This window comes from Myotis brandtii, unplaced genomic scaffold (assembly GCF_000412655.1).
Source record: "Myotis brandtii unplaced genomic scaffold, ASM41265v1 scaffold220, whole genome shotgun sequence".
Classification (NCBI taxonomy): domain Eukaryota; kingdom Metazoa; phylum Chordata; class Mammalia; order Chiroptera; family Vespertilionidae; genus Myotis; species Myotis brandtii.
This window is the reverse complement of record NW_005358250.1, coordinates 1,762,973-1,789,859: the sequence shown is the minus strand read 5'-3', so window position 1 is coordinate 1,789,859 and position 26,887 is coordinate 1,762,973. Positions and strand designations below refer to the sequence as shown.

Sequence of the window (26,887 nt, the reverse complement as noted above, 5' to 3'; positions counted from 1 at the left end):
CCCAGGATTGCCTCCACCTCCTTGGAACTCTTGGTTTTGATGCCAGCTGAACCATTTCTACTTTATTCTTTAGGACTCTATGATATCCAGGATTCTTGATTTAATACATTATTTTTCAGTCATCACTTTTATGTCCATGGTCTTATTTCAAAAGTCTGGGACTCCACCCTCTGCTCTTCACAGATGCTCCTTGAGTAATGTGACTTCATCTATGACCATAGCTTCAATAGCTGCCTGATGAGTGTCAAACATTCAGCTTCAACCTACCCCACTCAGCTACAAATCAGCTTCTTGCATACTCCCCATGGATGGCCCAGAGGCACCCCAAACTCCATATAGCTAAAACTGAGCATACCCCTTTGCATTCTCTATTCCAGCAGATGGCACTATTTGCACCAACATACCACAATCATGTTAGATTCTTCCCTCGTCCTCATCCCTACATCTAGCTAGTCACACAGATCTGTCAACGCCATTTCTGAAAACATCTCAAATTGGATCTCCTTTTCCTTCTGTCATGTCTATGGTCCAGGTCTCATTACTCATATGGACTTATGCAGCAATGTCTAAATTGGTCATTTCTGATTAAACTTTTTTCTTTGCCCCAGAGTAATATTTTTGAAATGAAAAGCATTCTATTTAAAAATAATCCAGATTCCCTATCACCAGCTAGCTGCCCTAAGCCTGTAAAGTGCTAAAACATCACTCGAATAGGTATAAATCTACTCACTTCTGTACCATTTATAGCCTTATAAGCAGGCAGCCAGATTAAACAGATGTAAACTGGGCCCCCTCTCCCTGGGGCACCATTCCGAGCAGGGAGAGGCAGTGTTGCTAAAACTGCTCCGTCCCAGCCACAAGGCAGCCTCACCAGTATCAGACTAGTCCTTCCTCCAGCAGAACCACAGGACTAAGCCTGCCGATTGCCTGTCTACCAGATGTTAAAGCTTCCCCCTTTCAGCTGTAACTATCTTAATTCCCATGAACTCTCTCCTACTTCGATTCTGATCCAATATTGCTCCCTTCCCAAACCTCCTACCTCTGAAAGCCAGTCACCAGCCTATTCTGAATATTCCTTCACCTTCTTTTTCTACCTCTAACACTCACCCCTAGGACACTACTTCCCTCGGAGCCCTTTCAGTGTCTTTTTCTTCTTTTAACCCATGTACCATGATGCCTGGTGGTGGGCTAAGTCTCCTGTCACACCATTGCCACTTCTACACCATTTCCCTCCCTCATAAGGCCTCAACGCCAACTTCTTTGAAGCCCGCACCTTCAGATTATATCCGTTATCCAGCAGCATTCCTTGAAGATTTTCATTCCAGGGTCACCGTCATGGTCTTCTCCATGGTACTTCTACCATCACTTGTGGCCATCTCATTGCCCAGAGAGGATTCTTTGAACACCATTGTCTACTTCTGACCTTTCTACTTCCAGCAGTGTCTCTTCGTCTTCCACTCACATGTCATCATCAGTAACTGCACCACGTCTCAAGTTAAGCATGCCAGTCTAGGACCACTACCTCCAACTCCCTTAAATTAGTACTCCTACTCCACTGAGTCAATTTGGAACACTTGCCAAGTCCTGGACCAATTCAAGTCACCAAAGAATGCTATGCTTTTGTTGGCTTTGGCTAATCAGAGCTATCCCAGGATCAGGGGATGGCGGAAGTGGATGTTGGGAACATTACTGTCAACTGTAGCTCTACATTCATTTTCAGTATTTTTGCTCTATTCTTCCTCTGTTGAAGTTAGGTGGCAAAGCCCTGACTAAACCAAACCCCCCACCTGCTGGCAGTTCTGTTTCCTCAGTATATTTGCTTTCCCATTCCCTAAGACAACTATTTCAGTCATGCACTACATAATGTTTTGTCAATAGCAGACCACAGACAATGATGGTCCCATAAGATCATAATGGAGCCGAGTTTTGTCTAAGAAATGGAAGGGTATGTGGCTCAGGATCTCTGATGGGATCACTATGTGTGTGCTTGGCAATAGATTCCATTTCTCACAACCTCAATTTTGAAAGGACAGATTACATCCCAGTGACCTGTTCAGCAGAGGAGCCTGTCCCCTCAGGCCTCCCAGATCTACATCTTCAGAGGACACTGCTGTAAATTCCTGGAGGACCTCAGATCCTGCACAAGGACACAGGCCCACAGGAGCTACCTCAAGTATGCACCACTGCCACTTCAGTAAGAGCTCTCTGCAGTAGTGTGGAGCCAGCCTGTCCCTCGCTGTACTTTGTAAATTTTTTTTTTGGTTATGATGATACTAGAGGCCTGATGCATGAAATTCATGCAAGAGTAGATCTTCCTTCCCCCGGCTGCCGGCACCAGCTTCCCTCTGGCACCTGGGACCCAGGTTTCACTCGCAGCCCCAGGTTCTTCCGGAAAGTTGTCCAGTCTAATTAGCATATTACCAGGCACACTTTTATTATATAGGATAAAGTGTAAATTTTTCTTCCATCAATCAATGCCAGAGATCCCTTTGAACCAGATGGGGCAATGAAGCAAAAAACAAAATTTCCCAAGTTAAAATCTAGAGGATCAGCTCTAGATCCTCTGCATGTTAAACACCCTCTCCATGATTTCTAGGCATACCAAAGTTCCTTCATCTTTTGCTCCAACATGCAATAGCCAAAACCACATTGCAACAATCCCCTCATCTCTCCCATCTTAATGATTCCTCCTGATGACCCTCAAGCCAAGTTTTATTCCCTCCTTAGTCTCTGTCACGGTGACCTACACCTTGCCCAGCCTATTTGGTTTCTTCTTTGTATTTCCAACCAATCCAACTAACATACTGTTCATGGAGCAGCATTGACATTCTATATGCCATTAGAAAACAAGCAGGGAGGGGAGAGGGTTTGTGGTTCAGTTATAAAGTCTACAGTAGTGTGATGTCCTAGGCCTTCAGTCATTTACCATCCTGACACCCAGAGCAACTTCCACTCCTGCAATCTCCATTCACAGGAAATGCCCTATACAGATGTGTCATTTCTGTGACATTGCCATGTATCTTTATAAGCCTATATAATAAAAAGCTAATATGCAAATAGACCAAACGGTGGAACCAGAACCAGTCACTCTGATGTGCGCTGACCACCAGGGGGCGTGCGCAGAACACGGCAGGCGTCGGGATGGTGGAGCAGGTGAACTGGGGTGCCAAACCAAGGCGGGGCACTGGTTGCTGTCATGGGGCAAGCCTCTTTTTGTTACTGAAAATTCTTTGCTCCTGTGCCGCGGTTCTGCCTGGCACTTGCATCTGCTGCTGGAGTCTCTCTGCTCACACCCACTGCCAGCGCTGGCCCCTCTTGCACCCGCAGTTGGCGCTGGAGCTGCCACTTGTACCTGCTGCTGGTACCTGGCGCCAGTCCCAATCACCTGGCATCATCAGTGGGTGCAAGCAATGGCTGACCCCTGAGGGCTTCTCCACCTCCCCCTGGCTCCAGAGGGGCGATCAGGCAGCAGCTGCTGCTTGTACCAGCCCCAAACGCTCTGCGAGTCAGTGGGTACAAGCAGGGCCAGTGCTATCAGCATGTGTGAGCGAGAGAGGGGCTGACAAGGCAGCAAAGGGCCATGTCAGGAGGGACTGGGCAGGGGCACGGAATATGGGCCAAGACCTGCCCCAATGCCTATTGCAGCCTCACGGCCCACAGTTCCTTTCAAAGTGCACAAATTCGTGCACTGGGCCCCTAGTCTACCTATATTATAAAAAGTCAGTGACCTTAACACCCAAATGACCTGTCACCAGGAGGTGCATTGATGAATCCCGCGGCAGTGGTGGGAGGGACTCTGGGTCCCATGTGATTTTTGCACACTGGGCCTTTAGTCACTCAATAATAAATTACACATTTTATGAAAATTTCCCAGAGCATAATCTATTTTCAGACAGGTTTAAGTTAAGGATCTTACTAAGGACTATAAACGAAAATAAACAAGACAGACAGTTACACAAAGACAATTATTTAAGACCTTTATTAACAGGTGCTTGCAGTTTGTTGACTTTTTTGAAAAAATCAAGCTGTAAACTTTTATTACAAATTAAAAATGAGGTTCTTAAAAATCTCAACTTGACCAGATATGAAACAATTTAAAAACCTTTAAAGGTGTATTGAGAAAAACCAGGCTTTTTTTTTTTTCTTAAAAAACACGTTTGTCATTACCAAAAAGAGACATCTTTAGATAAAAATAATAAAAACCCCATGCTGCATAGATAATGCAGATAGTTCTAGTTATCTGGTCAACGGGCAAAAAGCAAGCACTTAAGGTCTTCAGCTCCAATCTTTTGTTCATTTCTTATTGCTGGAATTTCATATTTCTTCTTGTTGGATGACTAAACTGTAAAAGAAAAAAAATAAGAGAGATTATCTTGTAAAATTCACTGCAATGTTATTTCAATATACCAAATGCTCCAGGTCACATCAAGTAGGGATGTGACCTGGAACAGTCCACATAAATCAAACTGGTTTTTTCTAAGACAGCGATTCACAACAGGGGTGGACACTGCTGCGACAACATGGTTACTTGCAGGTTTCAGGATGACCTTTGCCACCCAAAAAATAGCATAGAGGGCCCTAACCAGTTTGGCTCAGTGGATAGAGCATCAGCCTGCGGACTCAAGGGCCCCAGGTTCGATTCCAGTCAAGGGCATATACCTTGGTTGCGGGCACATCCCCAGTAGGGGGTGTGCAGGAGGCAGCTGATCGATGTTTCTCTCTCATCGATGTTTCTAACTCTCTATCCCTTCCTCTCTGTAAAAAATCAATAAGATATATTTAAAAAAAAAATAGCATAGAGGGACAAAACCAAAAAGCACCACTGGCTAAGAATGCTAATTCCAGCTAGGCCAGTGTGATGAACATCACCCCATGCACAAAGCGGGTGTGCAGAAGGCAGCGGATCAGTGTTTCTGTCTCATCAGTGATGGTTCTTTCTCCCTCTCTCTCAAGTCAATAAAAACATATTTTTTTTTTTTAAAGTTAATCCCAGAGCCAAACAGAGATGACAAGCCCCCTGGTATCAAGTAAAAAAGAATACTGTACTTTTGAAATGGATAGTATGTCAAGGTTACCACTTTCTCCAAAGAGACTATATTGGCCATCATTATCTAGGTTATTAATTTTAGTAGTTATCCCATTTCTTTTTGAAAATGCAACACAAGGTAATTAACATACTTCTTAGGGCAAGGTTATCAAAACTTTCTCAACTGGTGAAATCACAGAATACATTCAGAAAAGTTTGAAAAAGCCCTAATCATTCAAGATGTAAACTGAAATGGGTTTTTCTCTAGCATAAATGAACTCATGACTGCTCAGAGGCTAGAGGCCATTTAGGGTAAATTACCCGGATGATGGTAAAGATGGTAAGCCGGCATTTTTTACTCAGCCCCGCCCTGCTCAGCCTCGGGAGCGGACGAATTCTCAGCTGGTGGATCGGCTGCTTTTGTCTCTTTGCCATCTTGTGGTTTAGGGTTTTCTGGGCGTCTGCGTCGGTAGTTGAAGTTGCGGCGGTACCGACGTTGAGGTGGCTGCTGACCTTGGGTCTCATCTCCTTGATTTTCCTTATCTTCTTCATTGCCGTCCTCTCTAGGCTGTCTTTGGCGAGGAGGGCCCCTGGAATGAACATTGTGCAATGATGAAACCTTATTTCTTTAACCACCCACTGGTGTTAACACCATTATCAGGTTCTTTCTGTTTATCAAGTGGTCTGCAAGCAATTTAGCAAAAACAAAAGAGCAAATTTTATTTCCCAAACTGAGTGATGACTTGGTACAAGATCTTGGAAGTGAAAATTGGAAGATGAGTCTTTAAAACTGGATTTTGGACAAGCGATCTTTTACCAATAGCATACTCGTATAAAATTAACCATAAAATGACTAACACTTGATATGTCATTTTATAACATTTTTAAATAGGCTTTATAGTAACCAAGTTTGGGAACAAGTGCTACTTAACCTTTATAGATGAACACTGGCTTAAAAGGCAGGAAATAAAATTTAAAGAAAAGATGCCCTCTTCATACTCACTAGGATGGTCATAATCAAAAGGTAGAAAAATAATCAGGGTTGGTGAGGATGTGAAAAAATTAAGCTAAAAAAGGGGGGGGGGGGAGAAACAACCAAAGTGTCTATCAACTGATCAATGAACAAAATAATGCAATGTAATCTGGCCATAAAAAGGAATGCTATGACATGGATGAACCTTAAAAATAGGATAAGTGAAAGCCATGTTAAAAAAAAAAAGGCCAAATTATATAATTCCATTTATATGAAATGTCCAAAACGACAAATCCAGAGACAGAAACTGGATTAGTGTGAGCCAGGGGTTAGGGTAGAGGGGAATGAAGAAGGTGTTATTGGAAGGTGATGAAAAACGCCTGGAATTAAGATACTGGTAATGGTTGCATAACTTGGTGAATATGTTAAAAAAAACACACCGAGCAACACACTTAAAAAAAAAAGTTCAAGTGTTACATTGCAGCAATTATCTTCAATGGCCTAAAATTAAAGATATCAGCACCACAAACAATATCAGGACAAGACATAATTCAAGACAAGACACTATGATTTATTTTGCTGGTGATTATAAACATTGACAACAGTGATGTTTTCTTGGCCCCTCAATACTTGGCATCGATACTCACAGCACCCCCTAAAGTCTAAGGAACCCCAAGATTGGAATCATGTCTTTTTATATGTTCTGATAATCATGGACTCTAATTCCCATTTAGATCTCTACAGTCCATTTTTCACCTGTAAATCCCCCAATCTCCCATCTACTTCTTCCAACCACTGAACCTTCTGAAACTCTTTCCCCACACTTTTTCTTTTTTTATTTTAATCCTTACCTAATTTTTTAATCCTTCCATTGATTTTCAGAGTGTGGAAAAGAGAGGGAAAGACAGAAATACTGATGTGAGGGAAACACATCGATTGGTTGCCTCCTGCACGTGCCCCAGGCCAAGGAGGAGCCTGCAACCCAGGTATGTGCCCTTGACTGGACTAGAACCTGGGACCCTTTGGTTCGTAGACCGATGCTCTATCCACTGAGCTAAACCAGCTAGAGCCCCACACTTTTTCTTTTTTGTTTCCTAAAAAATTTTTTAAATATATTTTTTTTATTGATTTTTTTACAGAGAGGAAGGGAGAGGGATAGAGAGTTAGAAACATCAATGAGAGAGAAACATGGATCAGCTGCCTCCAGCACACTCCCTACTGGGGATGTGCCCGTAACCAAGGTACATGCCCTTGACCAAACTCGAACCTGGGACCCTTGAGTCCGCAGGCTGATGCTCTATCCACTGAGCCAAACCGGTTAGGGCTGTTTCCTAAATTTTTACATGTTGCTGAAATTCAGATGAACAAGCAAAAATACCCACACTTTTTCTTAAGAACTCACTGTCTTTAGCAAAATTGCCGTGGCTTTCTCCCCTGCGCCCTTTAAATGGTGGCTGTCCCATCCTACCACTGTGACTTCTAAATCCATTCTCATTTCTTTCTAAAACCCCAAGGCTTCAAATGTCATGTTAGGTACATTCCATTTACTATCCTTCCCTGTTAGTTATGACAAACCCCAAAAGCATGGGCTTTTACTCACTCTTAACCGCCCATTTCTACTTGGGTCTTCTTAATTTCAAGCCTTCCACTCTCCAATCATTTCCTATTTTATCCCTTGTTCTCCCAAACTTTATTTCCACTAGGACCTATACATGATCTGATCACCCATGTTCCTAACTCTTCCTGAATCTTTTTCTTTCCTTTATCCAATACAAAGCCCACCATTAATCATTATCACCAATCCCAACCCTAGTATCTTCATTTGGATAAACAAATGCTGGACAAATCAAACTCTCTGCCCAGTCTGAGCCTGTTGTTCAAAATGGCTCAAAAAACACAACCATGCTGGTGGGCCCACTATAAATAACTGTCCTCTTCTACTGCATTTTTCAGTCTACAAATATGCTCTGATTTCTCATAAGCAAAAATCCTTTATAACATATTTTCCTCATTGCCACATCATTTGTCTTCTTTTCAGCAAAACTACTGCCATACTCATCTCAGATTTCTTTCAATTTGTTCTTGGACATATACCAATCAGGATCTCGCCCTATGTATACGTCATTTGCCAATCATTTGGGGGGGAAAATCCTGGTTAAACAGCTTGGGAAGTGCTGCATTCATTAATAGACTCATTATAAACTTTAAGGCAATTATGTGTCAACATAGCAATTATCTAGTACTCCCAACTAGTCAATCCATTCAAATGAGACGAAGTCAACTTAAACCAAAAGGCAAACAGTAAAACCAAAGCACTCATCCTGGCCAGTGTGGCTCAGTTGGTTGGAGGACTGTCCCATACACCAACAGGCAGTGAGATCAATCCCCAGAAGGGGCGTGTGGGAGGCAGCTGATTGGTGATTTCCCCCTTAAACTCTCTAAAAACAAACAAACAAACAAACAAACAATACCCAAAACAAAAACAACGGAAGCACTCAACAAAAAATTCATGTTCTATTTTAAAAATATATATATTTTTTATTGATTTCAGAAGGGAAGGGAAGGGAAAGAGAGAGAGAGAGCATCATTGATCAGCTGCCTCCTGCACGCCCCACACTGGAGATTGAGCCCAAAGTCCGAGCTTATGCCCCGATTGGGAACTGACTGTGACCTCCTGGTCTATAAGTTGATGCTCAACCACTGATTCACACCAGCTGGGCCATGTTCTATTTTTAAGGATATCAACTAAACTAGGCAGCTCTATAGTGTTACAAAAAAGGTAAATCAAGGTTTCTAAGGGGGAAAAAACAAAACAAAAAGGATTGTTATTGGTATCCATGGATGTAATGGATAGATTGCCCTGAGAGCCTCTTTTAGACCAACTTTAAAAACATTTACCACTGTTTAAAAAATGACATTGTGCTATTACTTATAATATAGTATTTCAACAAGGTATCTATGTCTAGGTTTAAAATAGTTTGAATTGTAGTTCAAGATCAACAAAGCCCAACAATTAGTATCAAAACAATCCTCACCCTAGCTGGTTTGGCTCAGTGGACAGAGCGTGGGTCTGTGGACTGAAGGGTCCCTGATTCGATTCGTCAAAGGCACATGCTCAGGCTGCAGGCTCCATCCCCAGTGGGGGGGGGGAGGGGGGACATGCAGGAGGCAGCGGATCAATGATTCTCTCTCATCATCGATGTTTCTATCTCTCTATCCCTTTCCCTTCCTCTCTGAAATCAACATTTAAAAAAAAAAACACCAACCCCCCCCCCCCCAAAAAAAACAAAAACAAAAAAACACCCAGTCCTCCCCATCTACCTCCAACATGTAGGATGAGGCTAATGCAATCTCCCAGTGGCTTGAGAATTAGAAATCTCAAATTTTAATGAACCAGCTATAACTCCAGTCTATTTTCACTAATGAAAAACTCAAGACAGGACAATGATCATTAAAAGTAAGAAAACATACACTATATATAGACACTGGCTATTACAAAACCCTCACTGCACATTTATAGGTGGTATAATCGAAACTGGATCCCCTAATTCCTAAAGCTTTATTGAGTGCTCCATCTTTGGTAAAATACACAAAACTCCTAGTCAGAAACCTCCCTTCCTGTAGAGTCACAATATATTTTGAAGACTTCTATATTGTATTTTGGGTACTTTTATATTAAGAAACTTGTTTCTTAAAACTCATTTTGGCATCTACAGTTAAGGCTGGTATGTAAACGATCATCAGTTAGGAGGAGTAATTATTAATGTATTGGTTTGATTCTTGAGTAGACTGTTAGTCTAGCAACCACATCTGGAGATTCTGATTACATTTTGCCATTTGGGGGTGACTAACAAAAAGTATACACCTAAATTGAGAAATGATTAATGGAAAATTATGCTACCTCCAGAGGTAAAACTCAATTCTTCATTTATGATATAATACAGTTCAGATACTGCTTATGCTTGAAAGGTAATGCTCACCTTTACCCTTCTCCCTCCCAAAGGTCTTAAAGATATAATAATGCAGTTTAAACTATTCTCTTAAACTGTTCAATAACAGAAAGTTTCAAATTCCATTCTCTCATGGGAGGTTGGGAGGGGAAAGGGGAGGGAGAGGAAGAAGACAAAACACACACACAAAACAACCCCAAATAAGCAGACCTTATCTATGCAAATTGTTTTTAACCACAGCCAGCAAAAAGGATGCAAGGAACACATTCTCAAAGATAACTGACTACCTGACTTCAGGTTTACCTTTAGGCATCTGACAAAAGCAAATGAAGTGTTAACAGAAAAATGATTCAAAAGATTGCAGAAGCATGATGCTGCCGATCCCTAAAATATGCTTGGGGAAAATTTTAAATCTAAACCATACCTGCGGAATCGTGGTCTGTAGCCCCGATACATATTCTGTCTCACTGGTCTGCCTTGTTCTCCTGCACCCTGGTTGTCAGCACCCTGGAAAGACAACGGAAATCAAGCCAACTGGATCAGTAATGGAGTAAAAACCCAACAAAACAAATCCCAAGTCTGAATACAGGGATTAAAAATAAATAAAACCATCTAGTAATTGTGGTTATGCTCTAAGTTAATTATTAACCCTTTGGTTCTTATTAGGAATTAAAAGTGCTTCTCATGATTAATATGGAGAAGATACCAAGAAAATGCTCATAATGCAGTCCTATCAAGTTATCACATAGCGTTGTTGATGCTTTTATCTTTTTTTTAGTTAATCCTCACCTGAGGATATTGTCCCATTGATTTTTTTAGAGAGTGGAAGGGAGGGAAGGAGGGCGAGTGAGTGAGCAAAGTCTCAATGTGAGAGACACATCGATTGGTTGCTTCCAGCATGCAGCCCTATCAGGCTAGGGATCCAACCTGCAACCTAGGTATGTGCCCTTGACCAGAAATTGAACCCACGACCCTTTGGTTAGAGGGCTGACCCTTTTACTTTTTGGCATAACTTACCTCCATCACTTCTCCCTGTACAGGAGGGTTGGAATACTGTGGTCGACGCCCATAGGGTCTCCGCATGTAGTAAGGTGGGAACCGTCGCCTGCGATAGGGCCGGCGCTGTTGGGCCTGGCCTTCGGGAGCACTCTCTGATCCCTCATTCTTCTCCCCACTCTCACTATTCTGGTAATTCTGCTGGTAATTGCGTGGAGGACCCCTGCGACGTGGATAGCGTCTATAATGGTTACGGTCTGCTGCATATTTACTGCCTTGTACTGGAACTCCACCAGGGCCTGTAACATTTGCTGCCTCTGCACCCTACAAAAAGCCGTAATATATTGACAGTGACAACAGAAATAAGTACACTAAACAAAATTTACATAAAACAAATAGAAAAAGGGTCTGTGGCCAGGGGTGCATAGAAATGATTAAACATTAGTTCCTCACTGTTCTGAAGAGATTGCCCTCTAACTGCAGCCAGCACATACATTAGGCTTGATGCACCTGTGTTCATGTGGTCACCTGACCCATCCATCCACATTAGAGCCACCATCCTCACGGATGAGATCTCCAAAATATTTCCACACTGAAGTCAAACCTTTACACAAAAAGCATCCTCACCTTTTCTCCTTCAACAACATCAAACTCCACAGTCTCTCCATCTCCTACACTGTGAAGGTACTTCCTGGGGTTATTCTTCTTTATGGCAGTCTAGTAATATCACATTCCAAAAATAGATTAACAGGGGAGAATAATGTGCTTTTTCATTTAAAATGTACCAGAGTCAATATTATTTTAGCTTTAAATTAGCTTTAAATAAGACCAAACCACCAATAAATTTACAAAAACAGGGACCAATGCTACCCCCAACCTCAACCAAAATACTCCAGTCTTACAATGTCCCAGCATTTTACCACTATTTTCCAAACCGAAACGTGTAGTTTAATATTCAAGAACAATATATATATATGTATTTTAATGCTTTTAGCAAAAGCACTGTTACTTTGAACAAAATGAGGATATCAATCTATCCCCCAAAGACTGCACTTAATAGAAGCTAGCCCACACAGGGCCAGTTTAGATGACAGGCGAGTTTAGTTTTGCATGCTTCAAAGTTGACCAAACCAACTTTGTCCCTGTGTTACCATATCAAACTCAATTACAAATATCAACCAAAATCCCTTCCAACCTGTGATAATGCTTCAATGGAATGTAATTCAAATGTTATTAACTATGCCACTTTTTATATTATCTGACTGCATGGGACAGCTGGTTATTAACGCCCCACAATACAATAAATCTCACATTTATTTTTTCTCCAAACTGCTATGACAAAGTAGAAGGGGGAAGAATAGCACCTCACATTTGTGGGTAATACTTCTATAAAGTTCTTTCACATATTACCTATTCACCCTCATTATGACAAATGATATGAGGTATTATTATTCCTTTTTAAAAATTATTTTTTACAGATAAAACAGGCTTTAAAAGGTTAGGTGACTTGCCCAAGGTCACACAGATAATAAGTGGCAGAGTGTAGACTTTTCTAAATCCAGGTCCCTGGACCCCAAATCCCATGTTAATTCAACTACATCACAGCGATACCATTACAGGATCACTCATGCGTTTCCATTCCAAAGGAGGCAGGACAACCAACTATCTGAAGCCAATTAAGCTAAGTTGCCCAGAACTGCAGTCTCCTTGATAGTACATCACTAAGACCTGAGCAGCCAAAGTCCCAAGAAACAAGTCAATGTTGAAACCACTTCCAAAATAAAAAGGAGAGCATATTTGGTGACATTTGTGGGTCAGTAAAAGTGGGTGACACTCATTCAGCCAAAAACTTGATCTCATCTGTCATCTAAACTGTCACATAGTTTTCGTACCTTTCATATTTAACCAACTCTAAGTTACTTGCAGTCATAGGGGATAGCAGAAGTGTGGATAATTAAACCCCCAACTCTCTGTTCAATCAGCATCTTCAACCCCTCCCCAATCCCGTTAGTGTTTCTAACAAGTCTTGGCTGTTTTTTTGTTCCCAAGTCTGCATATTCCTTTGAACAGGCAGAATACCCAGGAGGATATTCAAATCCAATGGAGTATTTGATATATGTATGATATTGAGATATTACTATTCACTGGGTAGTGGCTTAACAATAGTCCTTAATGCTCAAGTATTCTCCGAAATATTTTCCTTAAATGGTACCTGAGAAAGTTCAGCATGTAGAACCTACCCTGTTAGTTCCTTCAGCTCAAAATACTAAAGAAAACCTAAAAATTATTTGAGTGATTACCAACTTTGCCATACTGCCTCTTCGTTTAGCCTTAAACTAGCGAGGATTTCAAAAAACCCAAGCCAGCCAAATTTCTCCAAAGGTAAAAACATATCTTACCCATTCAAAGTGCTTTAGAATAAGCAGAAGAATGGATGTTACTCTGCTAGTTTTCTAGCATTCATTTCAAGTTTTCAAGTTAATGTCTTGCAGCTCTGTCCTACTTCTCCCATGATTACTGTAATCTGTCCCTACCATAGTTAAACCTAATAGCATTTGAAAACATCTTTAAGTTTAGATTAATGGAGGGTTTTTTTGCTCATCTAAAATTAGATTTAAAAATTTAGTGTAATGACTTGAGTGATTCTATTTTAAAAAGCTGTAACTATTAACAAAATAACAATTTGAAACACCTATCTTAAGTAAACTGCCAATATGTTTCAATGTGTACATTTAAGCATCCCATCACTCTTCCTATGGGAATTAAATGAATTAGTTGAGAAGACACCCTCCCCTTTCTTCTCAAAAGCCTTGTCAGAAGCATAAATATCCACACAAGCACCCACCTGGTGTACAAATACATCTTCCTTGGTGTCATTCCTGCAAGAAAGAGAAAGAACCAAGTTGAATAAGTTAAAAATGGAATACATTTCACGATGCCTTTTATGAATTTCCCCCTTTTCCCTACTATTAGAGACTTTTGGGCTGCCAACCAGCCATTAGGAAATTTAAAAATGAAACAAAACAATGAAAACAAAACTAGCAAGCCACTGTGATTTCTGCTTTAAAGACTAAGTAGTTGCCAACAGTTGTTAACCTCACCACCTGTAGGAAGGATAAAACAGTCTAAGAAACCAAAGGGTGACCTACTAAGCCATTAGGAGGGTAGCAGTGACTAGAAACATCTATTGCCACTCCTTATCCTACTAAACATTACAATGTTCCAGCACACCGCATTCTTACCTCTAGTGCATGGTTCCTTCCATTACTAGCTTCCTTCTTTCTCACTTAATTCTCAATCATTTCCTCTTCACCATTTCCTATTCCTAACTCTGTTTGAGGTCATAAAAATGACCACTAAAAACTCCATAGGATGTACAACACTAGGAGGGAATCCTAATGTCGACTATGGACTATAGGTGATGATAATGTGTCCATATGAATGCACCAACTTTGGTTATGGTGCAGGATGGTGTAGGACTTTGTGGATGTGTGGGCATGGGGTATATGGGAACTCTGCTCAATACTGTCATGACTTAAATAAAGTATTGATTTTTTTAAAAACCACTCACCACAATGAAGTACAAACAGACACCACCAATATCCACATCATTCATGTGGCAAGCATTACACTGGAGAACTAAGCAGGTAAAGACGAATAAAACTTTCCACTAGCACACACAACCCCTTCTCACCTATTAGGAACCATTTTACATCAATCATTAGTCTAGTCAAGCTACTGATAAGAAGTTTCCACTGTATTTGCTTCAGGACTTTAAGTAAATTAAACAGGCGTGTACAGAAGGCAAACTGAGTTCAAACTGGCTGGAGCAGAAGCGATATAACTGTGTGGGAGGTTAAGAATAGGAGCTGAAAATTGTCATACAGGTAGAGAAGCCAGTAAAGGCTTTTAGGTAGAGGAATGTGGCATGATACAATTATTACATACTAGAGGCCGGGTGCATGAATTCGTGCACTGGTGGGGTCCTTGGCCTGGCTGGCAATTGGGGCCATCTAGCCCAGTCCTGATCTGGCCGACTAGAGCACACTGGCTGGGGGGAGGGACTGCGGGAGCACACTGACCACCAGGGGCACCTCCTGTGCTGAGCATCTGCCCCCTGGTGGTCAGTGCACGTCGTAGCTACTGGCTGGTCATCCGGTCATAATGGTGGCTTAGGCTTTAATATATATATATATTAAAATCTAGTGGCTAATATGGAAAATTTGAGGCGTCCAGTTAGTTAAAAGCTACTTCAGAAATCTAGAAGAGGAATGGACTAAGAGTCTGTATGTTAACTGTATTTGAAATGTCTTGCAGTAAAACGGGAAAAACTGTGGATAAATGAATGTTAGAAGTGAGAAGTGGAGAATTATGTGTATTTTTAGCTTGGGGGTTGGGGTTAAGGTAGTAATACCATGAGCAAGAAGAACCACTGGAGGTGAAACAGATTCCTAGACTGTTGAGTTCTCCCACCCTCTTCATTCTGTTAGTAAACCAGAGTCAGAGGGCTCAACAGTAGTTCTATTGTGTAATGACAAAAGGAACAAAGGTTACAATGAACTAGACTGACTGGCTTATTGACTATGGGGCTCCTGGCTGATCCATGGAGCAAAGCATACACCTAAGAATCCATACAACCTGGAATATCATTAACATGAGGATATTTAACAGGACTACAAACAGTTCCATAACCATTACTAATTAGTTTTTAAGTCCAACATGATGGCAGGGGCTGGAACGTCCAGCCTCGTCAGGCCATTTGGTCTGGCTCTTCCAAGGTATTAGGGGTGAATTAAATGTTTGACCAAATATAGCAGGCTAACCTTTAAGTTGATAATTTTGTATGGCCTGTGAATGATGTTATTAACATCCAAATGGCCCATGGCAGAAAAAAGGTTCTTGACCCTTGCTGTAAGGGGACAAACAAAAAATTGGTAGAAATTTAGAAAATTAGTAGAGAAAAATTAGGAAAGGTGGGGAAAGTCTGCAAGAGTGATTCTCAACAAGGGCAGTATTGGCTACCAAAAGGCATTTAAAGTTGTCCCAGAGACAGGGGGCACTATTTGCATTATGGGTTGAAGGGTGTCAGGCTTGCTGAATTACTAGGTAAAAATTATGTGGTATCCTACTCGACTTTCTTGTAAGTAAATGTATTTGATTTCTGAATCTAGCATTTTTTTCTGTTCAAATATGCATCAAAATTTACTAAATATGCAACTTCCATGGAGAGGGATTTTTAAAATTAATAATGCTGCTAGTGTATCTGGGCAACCAATACAGTGCTCTTTTTATCAATCCATATTTGTAGTAGCATTGAATGTTGATTATGTCTTCTTTAGTTATATCAAAACATCATACATTGTAATAAAAAGAAATATAAGTAGTTTATCTGCCCTAGCTGGTTTGGCTCAGTTGACAGAGCATCAGCCTACGGACTGAAGGGTCTGGTTCGATTCTGGTCAAGGTTGCAGGCTCCTCCCAGGGCCAGGCCCTGGTCCAGGCGTGTACAGGAGGCAACCAAACGATGTATTTCTCTCACATTGATGTTTCTGTCTTTCCCCCTCTCTAAAAATCCTCAGGTGAGGAGTAACAACAATAAAGTAGTTTATGCATTTTATTTCAGGGTTACAGAAGGTATAGAAAATTTACTAGTTAGGACTATCTTCTTAAAAACAGTACAAGGAGGCTCTCTGCTTCTCCTGTTCAACAGACAGCTGCAACCTTGAGACATGATGGTGAAGGTCGGAGCAAATGGATTTGGCTGTATTGGGCGTGTGGTCACCAAGGCTGCTTTTAACTCTGGCAAAGTAGATATTGTTGCCATCAATGACCCCTTCATTGACCTCAACTGGTCTACATGTTCAGTATGATTATACCTATAGCAACTTCAAAGGCACAGGCTAAGAACATGAACTTGTCATCAATGCAAAGTCCATCTCCATCTTCCAGGAATGAGATGAGATCCTGCCAACATCAAATGGGGTGATGCTGGTGAATATGTTGTGGAGTTCACTGGTGTCTTCACCACCATGGAGAAGGCTGGAGCCAAGAAGGTCATCATTGCTGTCCCTTCTGCGAATGCCCCCATGTTTGGGATGGGTGTGAACCATACAAGTATGACAACTCCCTCAAGGTTGTCAGCAATGCCTCCTGTACCACACACCAACTGCTTAGCCTCTTCCCCCACCCCCCGTCAAGCTCATCCATGACGCTGGCATCATGAAGGGACTCATGACCACAGTACATGCCATCACGGCCACCCAGATCATCCCTGAGCTGAATGGGAAGCTCACTGGAAAGGCCTTCCGTGCTCCTATCAACAATGTGTTGATGTAAATATGACCTGCCACCTAAGAAAGCTACCAAATACAAAGACATCAAGGTGGTGAAGTAGGCATCAGAAGGCCCCTTCGTCCTGGGCTATACTAAGGAGCAGGCCACCTCCTGCAACTTAACAGCAACACCAATTCTTCCACCTTTGATGCTGGGGCTGGCGTTGATCACTTTGTCAAGCTCATTTCCTGGTATGACAATAAACTGGGCTACAGCAAAAGGGTGGTCAACCTTATGGTCCACATGGTCTCCAAGGAGTAAAAGGCCCTCGGCTACTGGGGAGTCCTTGCCCCAATCGATCCAACAGAGAATCTCCTGACCACCAGTTTCCATCCCAAACCCCCTGAAGAAGGGAAGGAGCTTAGAGAGCCCTACCTTGTCATGCACTAGCAATAAAGTTCTCTGGACCCAACCAAAAAAAGTACAAGACCGTCATCTCCTAGAAAAACAGCTGGACCCCTACACCTGCAGCTTCCACACCCCTGGATTCAGCCAACCAGGGTGCACCCGGGAAAGGAGTTTGGGGGAAGAGGAGTGTTACACTGTCACTGATGTATGCTATGTATAGCATTTACTTTATACATCATGTGCTGCTTAACAGGAATACATTCTGAGAAATGCATCATTAGGTGATTTTGTTGTGCAACCAGAATGCCTTTGCACAAACCTAGACTACAAACCTGTATAAGATGTTACTGAAGGTAACTGTAAACACAATGGTATTTGTGTATCTAAACAGAAAAGACACTGTAAAAATACAGTATAAAAGATAAAAATGGTATGCTGGTATAAGGAACTGAACATGAATGGAGCCTGTAAGACTGGAAGTTGCTCTGGGTGAGTCAGTGAATTAAGTGGTGAATGAATGTGAAGGCCGCCCTAGGGCAGTGATGGCGAACCTTTTGAGCTTGGCGTGTCAGCATTTTGGAAAACCCTAACTTTTCTCTGGTGCCGTGTCACATATAGAAATTTGATATTTGCAACCATAGTAAAACAAAGATTTATATTTTTGATATTTATTTTATATATTTAAATGCCATTTAACAAAGAAAAATCAACCAAAAAAATGAGTTCGTGTTGTCACCTGTCACGCGTCATAGGTTCGCCATCACTGCCCTAGGGCATTACTTTCCATTACTTAAGACTATTATAACAACACTTAGCTTAAAACACAAAAATTGTATAGCTGCACAAAAATATCTTTTCTTCATATACTTATACGATAAATTTTTTAAATGTTCTTGTAAAAAAAACCCAAGACATAACCACACACATTAGCTTAGGCCCAACACAGGGTCAGGATCAATATTAGGGTCTTCCTCCTCCACATCTTGTCCCACTGGGAGGTCCTTCAGGGGAAATCACAGCATGGAGCCGTCATCTCGTACAACAATGCCTTCTGAAGTACCTGCTCAATTGAGGCTCTTACTGAGGTGTCACTCTTCAGAAACTTGTCTGTGTTTTTTTTTCATCATAGAATTGTTGTGTGCAGATAATGCACCATGAACATTACTCTATTATTGAAAATCTTTTGATGTTGGGGGGGGGTCCATATTTTCAAACTTTTAAACAAGCTTGTTGAGGTCTGCAAAACCTTCTGCTAAACCAGTGGTTCTCAACCTTCCTAATGCCGCGACCCTTTAATATAGTCCCTCATGTTGTGGTGACCCCCAATTTCATTGTTACAAATTGAACATAATTAAAGCATAGTGATTGATCACAAAAACAATATGTAATACCACTGTGCTAAATCCTTCAGTGAATTTTCTTGGGGGGCGGCGGGGGGGTGTCTCTCATAGTTTTCGTTTCTCCTGACTCTGTAGCTTCAAGAACTCATTAGTCAATTTCTAAGGAATCATAATCTAAGAGCTCCTTGATGCCATCCTCATCCATACCCAGGTTAAAAGTTGTTGGCTATTTCAACCAGTTTTGTTTTTTGCAATCTTTGAGCTCAGTTACAGTAAGCAATAGGACTTAAGTATCCTCAGAATTTTGGTGTGTGTGTGTGGGGGCCTTGAAACCAAATCTCAACAGATACTGGGACAACTATATGTAGAAACCAATACTACAGGTTGACAAATGATGTCATGTCAAGCAACACAGTACTCATTTATTCTGTTAGCCTACTAGGTAGGAATTATAGTAGAGCTCCCCTTCGTCGTTTGAAAATATTAAATGGAAAATTCCAGAAAGAAACAATCCCTAAGTTTAAAATCACGTGACTTTCTGAGTAGTGTGATCAAATCTTATCTCGAGGAACTTGGACTATATTCCCCATAGACATGGGTGGGGTGGGGAGAAGGAACTATTTCATCATGACCAAAGTGTATCTGATTTTAGAAGGAAACTTGACAGCAACAAATTCAGTTTCTAGCCAAGATAGAATACTATGGTTTAGATGCAGTAAGTCAATCTAGCTGCAACTTGTTAAATGACTACCCAGAAATTCCTCACTGCTAACAGGGAAGCAGATTTTTAGTTCTCATTCTATTAATAGCCGTGTAACCTTGAAAAGCTGCCTCCTCCTCACTGGATCTTTTACACCTGCAAAATGGGAAAACTAAACCAGATAGATACATAACAGCTTACATTACTACGGGTTTAAGTTCCAGATACTTTGCCAAGTGCTTTATCTGAATCATTCAATCCTGAGGTAGGTGCTATTATTAACTACCTATTCTACAAATCAGGAAAATGAAGCATCTGCTCACAGTAGTAGAATTTGAGTCCACAAGTCTTGGTCTTTACTATGTTGAGAACTCAATAAAGGACCAGTTCAGAAATCTTTACATTTTAGCTTTAGAGGTAGATTACTGTATATGGCATCTCCCAATTTTTAGCAAGAATGACAACAACAAGCATCCCTAACACATCCTCATTTGCAGTAGGCAAAGTTATTCCATGTATTTAGACCAGGGCTCTGCTACAACCCTTCCCCCAACCCTTACCATTCAATCCAATGCAGCAGTTGAATTACCAATTATGGTTTTCTACATATTATATATTACATTAAGCCATTCTAATCCAATGAGGCACGAGAGAGGGCAGGCAGAATATAGAGGACAGTGGTTGAGAGCTTCTTACTAGGACCACTAGAAACCAAGGTTGGAATGGTGGCTATACTATCCCTAACTACATGATCTTGGGCAAGTTGCTTTATTTATAAAGTGAGGCCTTTATACCTACTTAATGTTAGATAATTATCACCTTTTAAACCTAATCAAGGCCACACTATATAATCAAACCTAAGGTCCTCCATACTGCTGCCTATCGAAATAATCTTACTTGCATTCTGGGTTCTAGAACTGCTGTCCAACAGAAATAAAATACAAACCAAATACTGCATCTAAGTTTGTTTTCTAGTAGCTATAATAAGTAAAAGCAGGCAAATTAATCTTATCATTTCTTCAACATATATAATCAACATAAAAAATTGATGTTACATTTCTCTTTTCATACTAAGTCTTTACAACCGGATATGTATTTTATACTTATTGCTACTATTCCAACAGTGTCATTCTATAGATCACACATCAGTCATCCCATTCTCCTCCAGAGCAAGTGTACTCCACTTCTTTTATTAATAAAGACATTTACTACTGAAAAATTTTACTGAAAAAAACACTGTCGGCAGGTTTTTCAACCTATCTAGAAATAGTATAGTGTTGTCATTCAGTAAATGAGAATGCAGTATGCCTTCAAGGAAAAAAAAGGAACCACACAGATAGCAAGAGGCTGAAGGAAAAAAAAAAGAAGACACTGTTTTAAGTTAGGAGAATGCTAAAGAAAAAGAAAGAGTGCAGCCGGCTTGGCTCAGTGGTTGAGAGCAACCTATGAACCAGGAGGTCACGTTTCGATTCCCTGTCAGGGCTCGATCCCCAGCGTGGGGCGTGCAAGAAGAGGCAGCTGATCACTGATTCTTGCTCATCATTGATATTTATAACATTGCTCCCTCTCCCTTCCTCTCTGAAATTAATAAAAATGTATTTGCCCTAGTCGGCTTGGCTCAGTGAATCCGGCCAAGGGCACATGCATGGGTTGCGGGCTCGATCCCCAGTAGGGGGTGTGCAGGAGGCAGCCGATCAATGATTCTCTCTCATCATTGATGTTTCTATCTCTCTCTCCTTCTCCCTTCCTCTCCGAAATCAATAAATATATTTTTAAATAAAAAAAATGTATTTAAGCTCTAACTGGTTTGGCTTAGTGGATAGAGCGTCGGCCTGCAGACTGAAGGGTCCCAGGTTCGATTCCAGTCAAGGGCATGTACCTTGGTTGCGGGCACATCCCCAGTGGGGGGTGGGGGTGGGGGTGGTGGTGGTGCAGGAGGTAGCTGATTGATGTTTCTCCCTCATCGATGTTTCTAACTCTCTATCCCTCTCCCTTTCTCTCTGTAAAAAATCAGTAAAATATATTTTTTAAAAATGTATTTAAAAAAATAAACAAAAAGGAAGAAATCCTGCTGAGATTTTAAAAAAACAGAAGTCTCTTTAATAATTCCTAATGTAGTACAACAAAGGTAAAAACATGTAAGCCAGCACTAAATTTCTATATTATTAAATCTATCCATATTTAAAATAATTTTAAGAAATCCTAAAAATTTTAGGAAACATTTTTTTGCCAAACCATAGGATTGGTTTAAACAAGACCTACATAGAAGCTTATCTAGCCATAATGAAATGCTCTTATTGAAGATTACCAAACCAAGCCAATTTTAACTGCCTAATTTTTCCAACTGCATAAATTAATTTATAGCCCTTTGGTTACACAAACAAACTCCAGGATTTATCAGCTACACGGTGTCCCCCCAAAATGGAAACACACATTGAATACCATTATTAATTCCAATGAGTTAAGTCTGAAAAGAAACATCAATTGAGCTATCAAATGTTAAGTGTATGCATTTTTTTGGGATACCCTGTATATGCTCCAAATTCCAAAGTATTCACATACCAATTTCCAATTCCTACAGGTGACTGTAAGATCACAAATCCCATTTATTGTTTTATTTGTTCTCTTTAAAGCACTCCAAACACCTAGCAGAGACACACTCCTATTCCCCACCTTACCTCTTACCATTCTGCCTGCCTTAAGTGAGCTAGATTGTATGTGCTTCCAAGGGCTGAGATTTGAAGGGTAGGAGACTCAGCAATTACAGACCCTACTAGGAAAGCAGAAAGTGAACACATTACCCGTCTATTCTAGATTTTACATATCAGCGACTTGGTGAACACTGGATGATTTCTGGCCAACATCAGCATCTAAATCAATCCTAAAGTGCTCTATATTCAAGTCACTGCCATAAGAGCCCAGTTCTAAGTCATGTTTTAAGACATAATCTGGGAACTACTTAAATATATTATTATGCTTCCCCTGTCCCCAAATCTATTCCTTTTAAGAACCATATAGTATTTAAGGCTTTGTGGGGTCACAGACACTACTGCATGTTTTTAAAAACCCTTTAAAAAGGTAAAACCCATTCTTAGCTCAGCCATACAAAATCAACAAAACAAGATTCAGAAGTGAAATTAAGGTCTGATGTTCTCTCCTCTAATTCCTTAATTGCCTCCCAATATTAACTATTAAGCAAGTCCTTTAATTTGTAAAGCCAATCTATAGGGTAAACTGGTACTATTATAGCAATTCTTAATTACATGAAACAGGCAGTGAAAAGTAGAGCTCCAGTGACATGCTAGACATCATTTAGCTTATTGAAAGACTAAATAGCTAAGAATAGCCACCTAAGAAATTATCTGTAACTATGTGGACAGCCACCAAATTGATGACTAGAGACTGTACAACAGCAGTGAAGACAAACTCCCAAACTCCAGAGTCAGAAAATCCAGTTCAAATCCCAGCTCTGCCCATTGCTAGCTAGTCTCTTCCTGGGACCAATTTGCTCTCTGTGCCTTAGAATGGTACTTGTATCTCAAAGGCTTGAGGATTATATGGATTGGTTCATTTAAGGCATTTAAATAACGGTATTTGATAAACATTACTTTTACTTATTGTGTGAAGGAAGTCACCTTATACACACACGCTGGGACCAATTTGCTCTCTGTGCCTTAGAATGGTACTTGTATCTCAAAGGCTTGAGGATTATATGGATTGGTTCATTTAAGGCATTTAAATAACGGTAAGTATTTGATAAACATTACTTTTACCTATTGTGTGAAGGAAGTCACCTTATACACACACAAAACCCCCAAAAAGGGGCACCCACACTCCCCCACCCCTGCCAAGGGAGAACACACTTGACAGCTACGACTAAGTATTTTTGAAAGAGGGATTAGCTAAGTGCTGTTTCTTAGCTCATGGGTAATACATTCAAATGCACACACAAAGGCCAGGCAGGAAGGGAAATCAACAGGAGAAAACTAAGCCCGACAGATTGTGGTAAATAAAGAGAATGTATGCCTCGTTTAAAGCCTATCTAATAAAGATGGAATATGCAAATTGACCATCACTTTGCAACAAGATGGAGGCACCCACAGCCAATAAGGAGGGAATATGCAAATTGATGTGACAAAGATGGTGGCAGCTGGGACCACCGGGCCACTCCAGGCCTCTGGGCAGTGCTAAGGTGGAAAGGTGGCTCTGGGCCGGAGCGAAGGCGGTGCTGGCAGCCAGGGGAAGGAAGGCCTATTCTTGCATGAATCCTCGTGCATCGGGCCTCTAGTGTGATAATAATATTCATACCCAGAACTTTTTATTTGCCTGGGATTATAGGCCCTAAAGGTAAAATTCTAGATATTTTTGGTGCTATCTCCTGAATTTTAAATGACAGAAATTAATCACATTCCTTTTTAAGACACTGTATTGTCCAGCCCGGCCGACATTGATCCATGAACCAGGAGGTCATGGTTCTATCCAAGATCAGGGCACATGCCCAGGCTGTGGGCTTGATCCCCAGCAGGGAGTGGGCAGGAAGCAGTTGGTCAATGATTCTCATCCTTGATGTTTCTATCTCTCACTCTGAAATCAATAAAAAAAATTACCCCAGAGAATAGAAAAGTATTCCTATTCTGGTCATTATAAAAGATACATGTCCCATTGAAAATAAATTTTTACTGATTCATGCCAACCTTTTGAGTTTGGTAAGCATGGATCAATCCACAACAACTAGAAGCAAAAGACACCTTCTTGGTCACATTATCTAATTATCTTCTGCAGACTCAGTATACAAACAAAATGAATTTCTCAGAAAAACTAGATGAAAAGGCATTGTTCCCCCCACCCCCTACGTCTCCAGGTGGCTCTACATACTTAACCAACTGTTAGCATCAAGAACTTTAGTTCTTTAAGACATACATTTTCCCTTAATCAAGGCAAACCTCTCGTGAATTTAGCCGCAGTCAGATTATAGAGTGTCTTATTCAAGTCTCAGAATCATTGAAACAACTAATTTAGAAATATAAAGCACATTTGAGCCAGTTAATTTGACAGAATAGTTGAGGTTTGGACAGTCCAAACAAAGGATCACCAAAAACCAATTTACATTTAACTTGCCCTGGAGGATGACCAATTGTGTTGATTGCAAGTCAGAAGAGAAATATTCAAGCAATGACATCTCATCACATAAAAATTTAGAAATGTAAAGAACTACTCTTTCATCTTGAATTATTCACTTCAAAAAGATTATAACCTATATCCATTTTAACAAAATACAGCAAAACAGAAAGCACATGCTACAATTTTAAAAGCACACACAAACTACAATCTACACAGAAAGGGCTGCAAATTACAGTTCCTTCTACTGTGCACACCAGTGATATCCTTTGATTATATTGGGTCAAGGTTAAAAAGCAATGTTTTTCAAGGTTATTACCCACAAGCCATAATCCCCTGGAATTCTTGTTAAAAATGTACCCTAGACCCAGAGAATCCAAGGCTGGGCAGGAAGAGCGCAGGAATATGCACTCTTCCAAAGTAAGCACACAAATTCAAAAATCACTGTTAAGGGTTGTTAAGATGGAAATACTAACTGAAATGCTAGTAAGTTAAGAGATCAATCAACTAAAAAGTGGTCAATTATAAGCACCAAAGTATTCCCTTCCTTCCTCACTTGTAACCCATTATCAAAAAACTAATGAAAAAATGTAGCCTTGGCCTGTCACAGGAAGGCAGACAGTGTAAGAACAGATGGAAAATTCCTAAAGATTTTGGAACAAAATATTTCCCCACAACTGCAAACGTGGAAAACGGGTCATCAATACTTACAATTTCCTTTGCTCTCCCCCACAATACTTTTATGGTTGAGTAATGAATGGTTTTTCATCAGCCAATTATGTCTGTCTTTAAACTTGATCTTGCCCATTTGGTGTTCTGCAGTGTTGTCCATTTCACAAGCATTCGGTATTACTTCTTGTGTCTTTTAAACCTCTAGTTGTTTAATGCCTTCTAAAGTAAGGATTTAAGAAAATGCTGAGACGACTGTATGGTGTCACCACTGAGACTAGTGAGATGCTGAGCCTGCTCTCAGCACACAGGGTGCACTACACCAGCACTGCACTGCCAGCCTGGCAGCCATCTTGGAGAGGATGCCTCGCTCACAGGGGAGACTGGGGAGCACTGAGCAAACTGCACCTCACTCCACTGTTGCTGCAAACAACCCTAAGCATCATTCCTGAGATGTAGTCTGTACCCCTGCCTTCAACTACAAAGGAAGCTGTTAGAATGGACTAAGTCCTCTCTGATTATTAAAGCTACAAGCAAAGCTTTAATAAAATTGACCTAATAGATATGATTTGGGGACAAAGGAGTAGAAGAAATAATTATTGAGGAAGGCCAGGGCCATTTTATTCCAGATGTTACTCTATGAGCAAATGAAAACAGCTCTTGTTGTCAAAGCAGTCCTAAAATAAATCCATCGAAGGCATTCAAACTGTGTATATTGAAACGTTAAACAAAGGCACTACAACCTTAGTCAGTCTGACCAGACCTCACATAATTGCATTGTTAAATCATGTTACCTCCAAAGGTTAACAAGTTGAAATAACCTATATACTAATCAATGGGTCATCGTTTCAGATACCAATTTCAGTAACGTATAAAACAATAAGCATAAAAATGTGGTGGGCCGGTCTCACAGAATTACATCCATCTTACTTTCATCAGTTGGCCCTGTCAGGGGATGGATCACGCATTCCACTTGCCTTTAAGTTAACTTCAGATTAATATTTGTTGCAAAACAAAGACCATCTCTAGATCCACTAATCCCTTCAGCCATAAAGGAAAACACAAACCCCACTAACACACCAGAGCAGCAACCGACGTACGCAAGCTTAAACAATCCCAAATCTGCAAAGCCTGCAGCTTGGAGCAGAGAGTGCAAGGGGGAGGATGGTCAGCTCACCTGTTGATGAAACCATATCCGTTCCTTACATTGAACCATTTTACTGTTCCCAAAACCTTCGTTGCTGGAGGAGAAAAAGAACCACGATTACCAGGCACCCTTTTTTTAAAAAACCGCCACGCTTCAGCATCCGGTCCCTCGGGCGCTTCCCGGTGGCGGCCCGAGGCCACCTGACAGCCCTTCTCTTTATCTGTAGAGCCTGCTCCGGAGCCGGGATCCGAGGCCCTCGGCGCCTCCGCGGTCCACGTGGGTGAGCG

At 40.9% G+C, this 26,887-nt stretch overlaps 1 protein-coding gene across 2 annotated transcripts in view; it reads right to left on the bottom strand.

The window, feature by feature from the left end:
- Window positions 1-3,960: 3,960 nt before the first annotated feature.
- YBX1 (Y box binding protein 1) overlaps window positions 3,961-26,887 on the bottom strand; it is a 23,738-nt gene continuing 811 nt past the window's right edge. Inside the window, exons 2-8 of one of the 2 annotated variants that reach the window (XM_014539549.1) lie at window positions 26,631-26,686; window positions 13,791-13,824; window positions 11,573-11,662; window positions 10,967-11,269; window positions 10,374-10,456; window positions 5,348-5,616; window positions 3,961-4,342 (exon numbers count right to left, since the gene is read on the bottom strand). In XM_014539549.1, the coding sequence (XP_014395035.1) occupies window positions 5,382-5,616; window positions 10,374-10,456; window positions 10,967-11,269; window positions 11,573-11,662; window positions 13,791-13,824; window positions 26,631-26,686 (801 nt within the window). In that variant the 3' untranslated portion in view covers window positions 3,961-4,342; window positions 5,348-5,381. The remainder of the gene's footprint in view (window positions 4,343-5,347; window positions 5,617-10,373; window positions 10,457-10,966; window positions 11,270-11,572; window positions 11,663-13,790; window positions 13,825-26,630; window positions 26,687-26,887) is intronic. The other variant, XM_014539550.1, reaches the window with a different exon arrangement.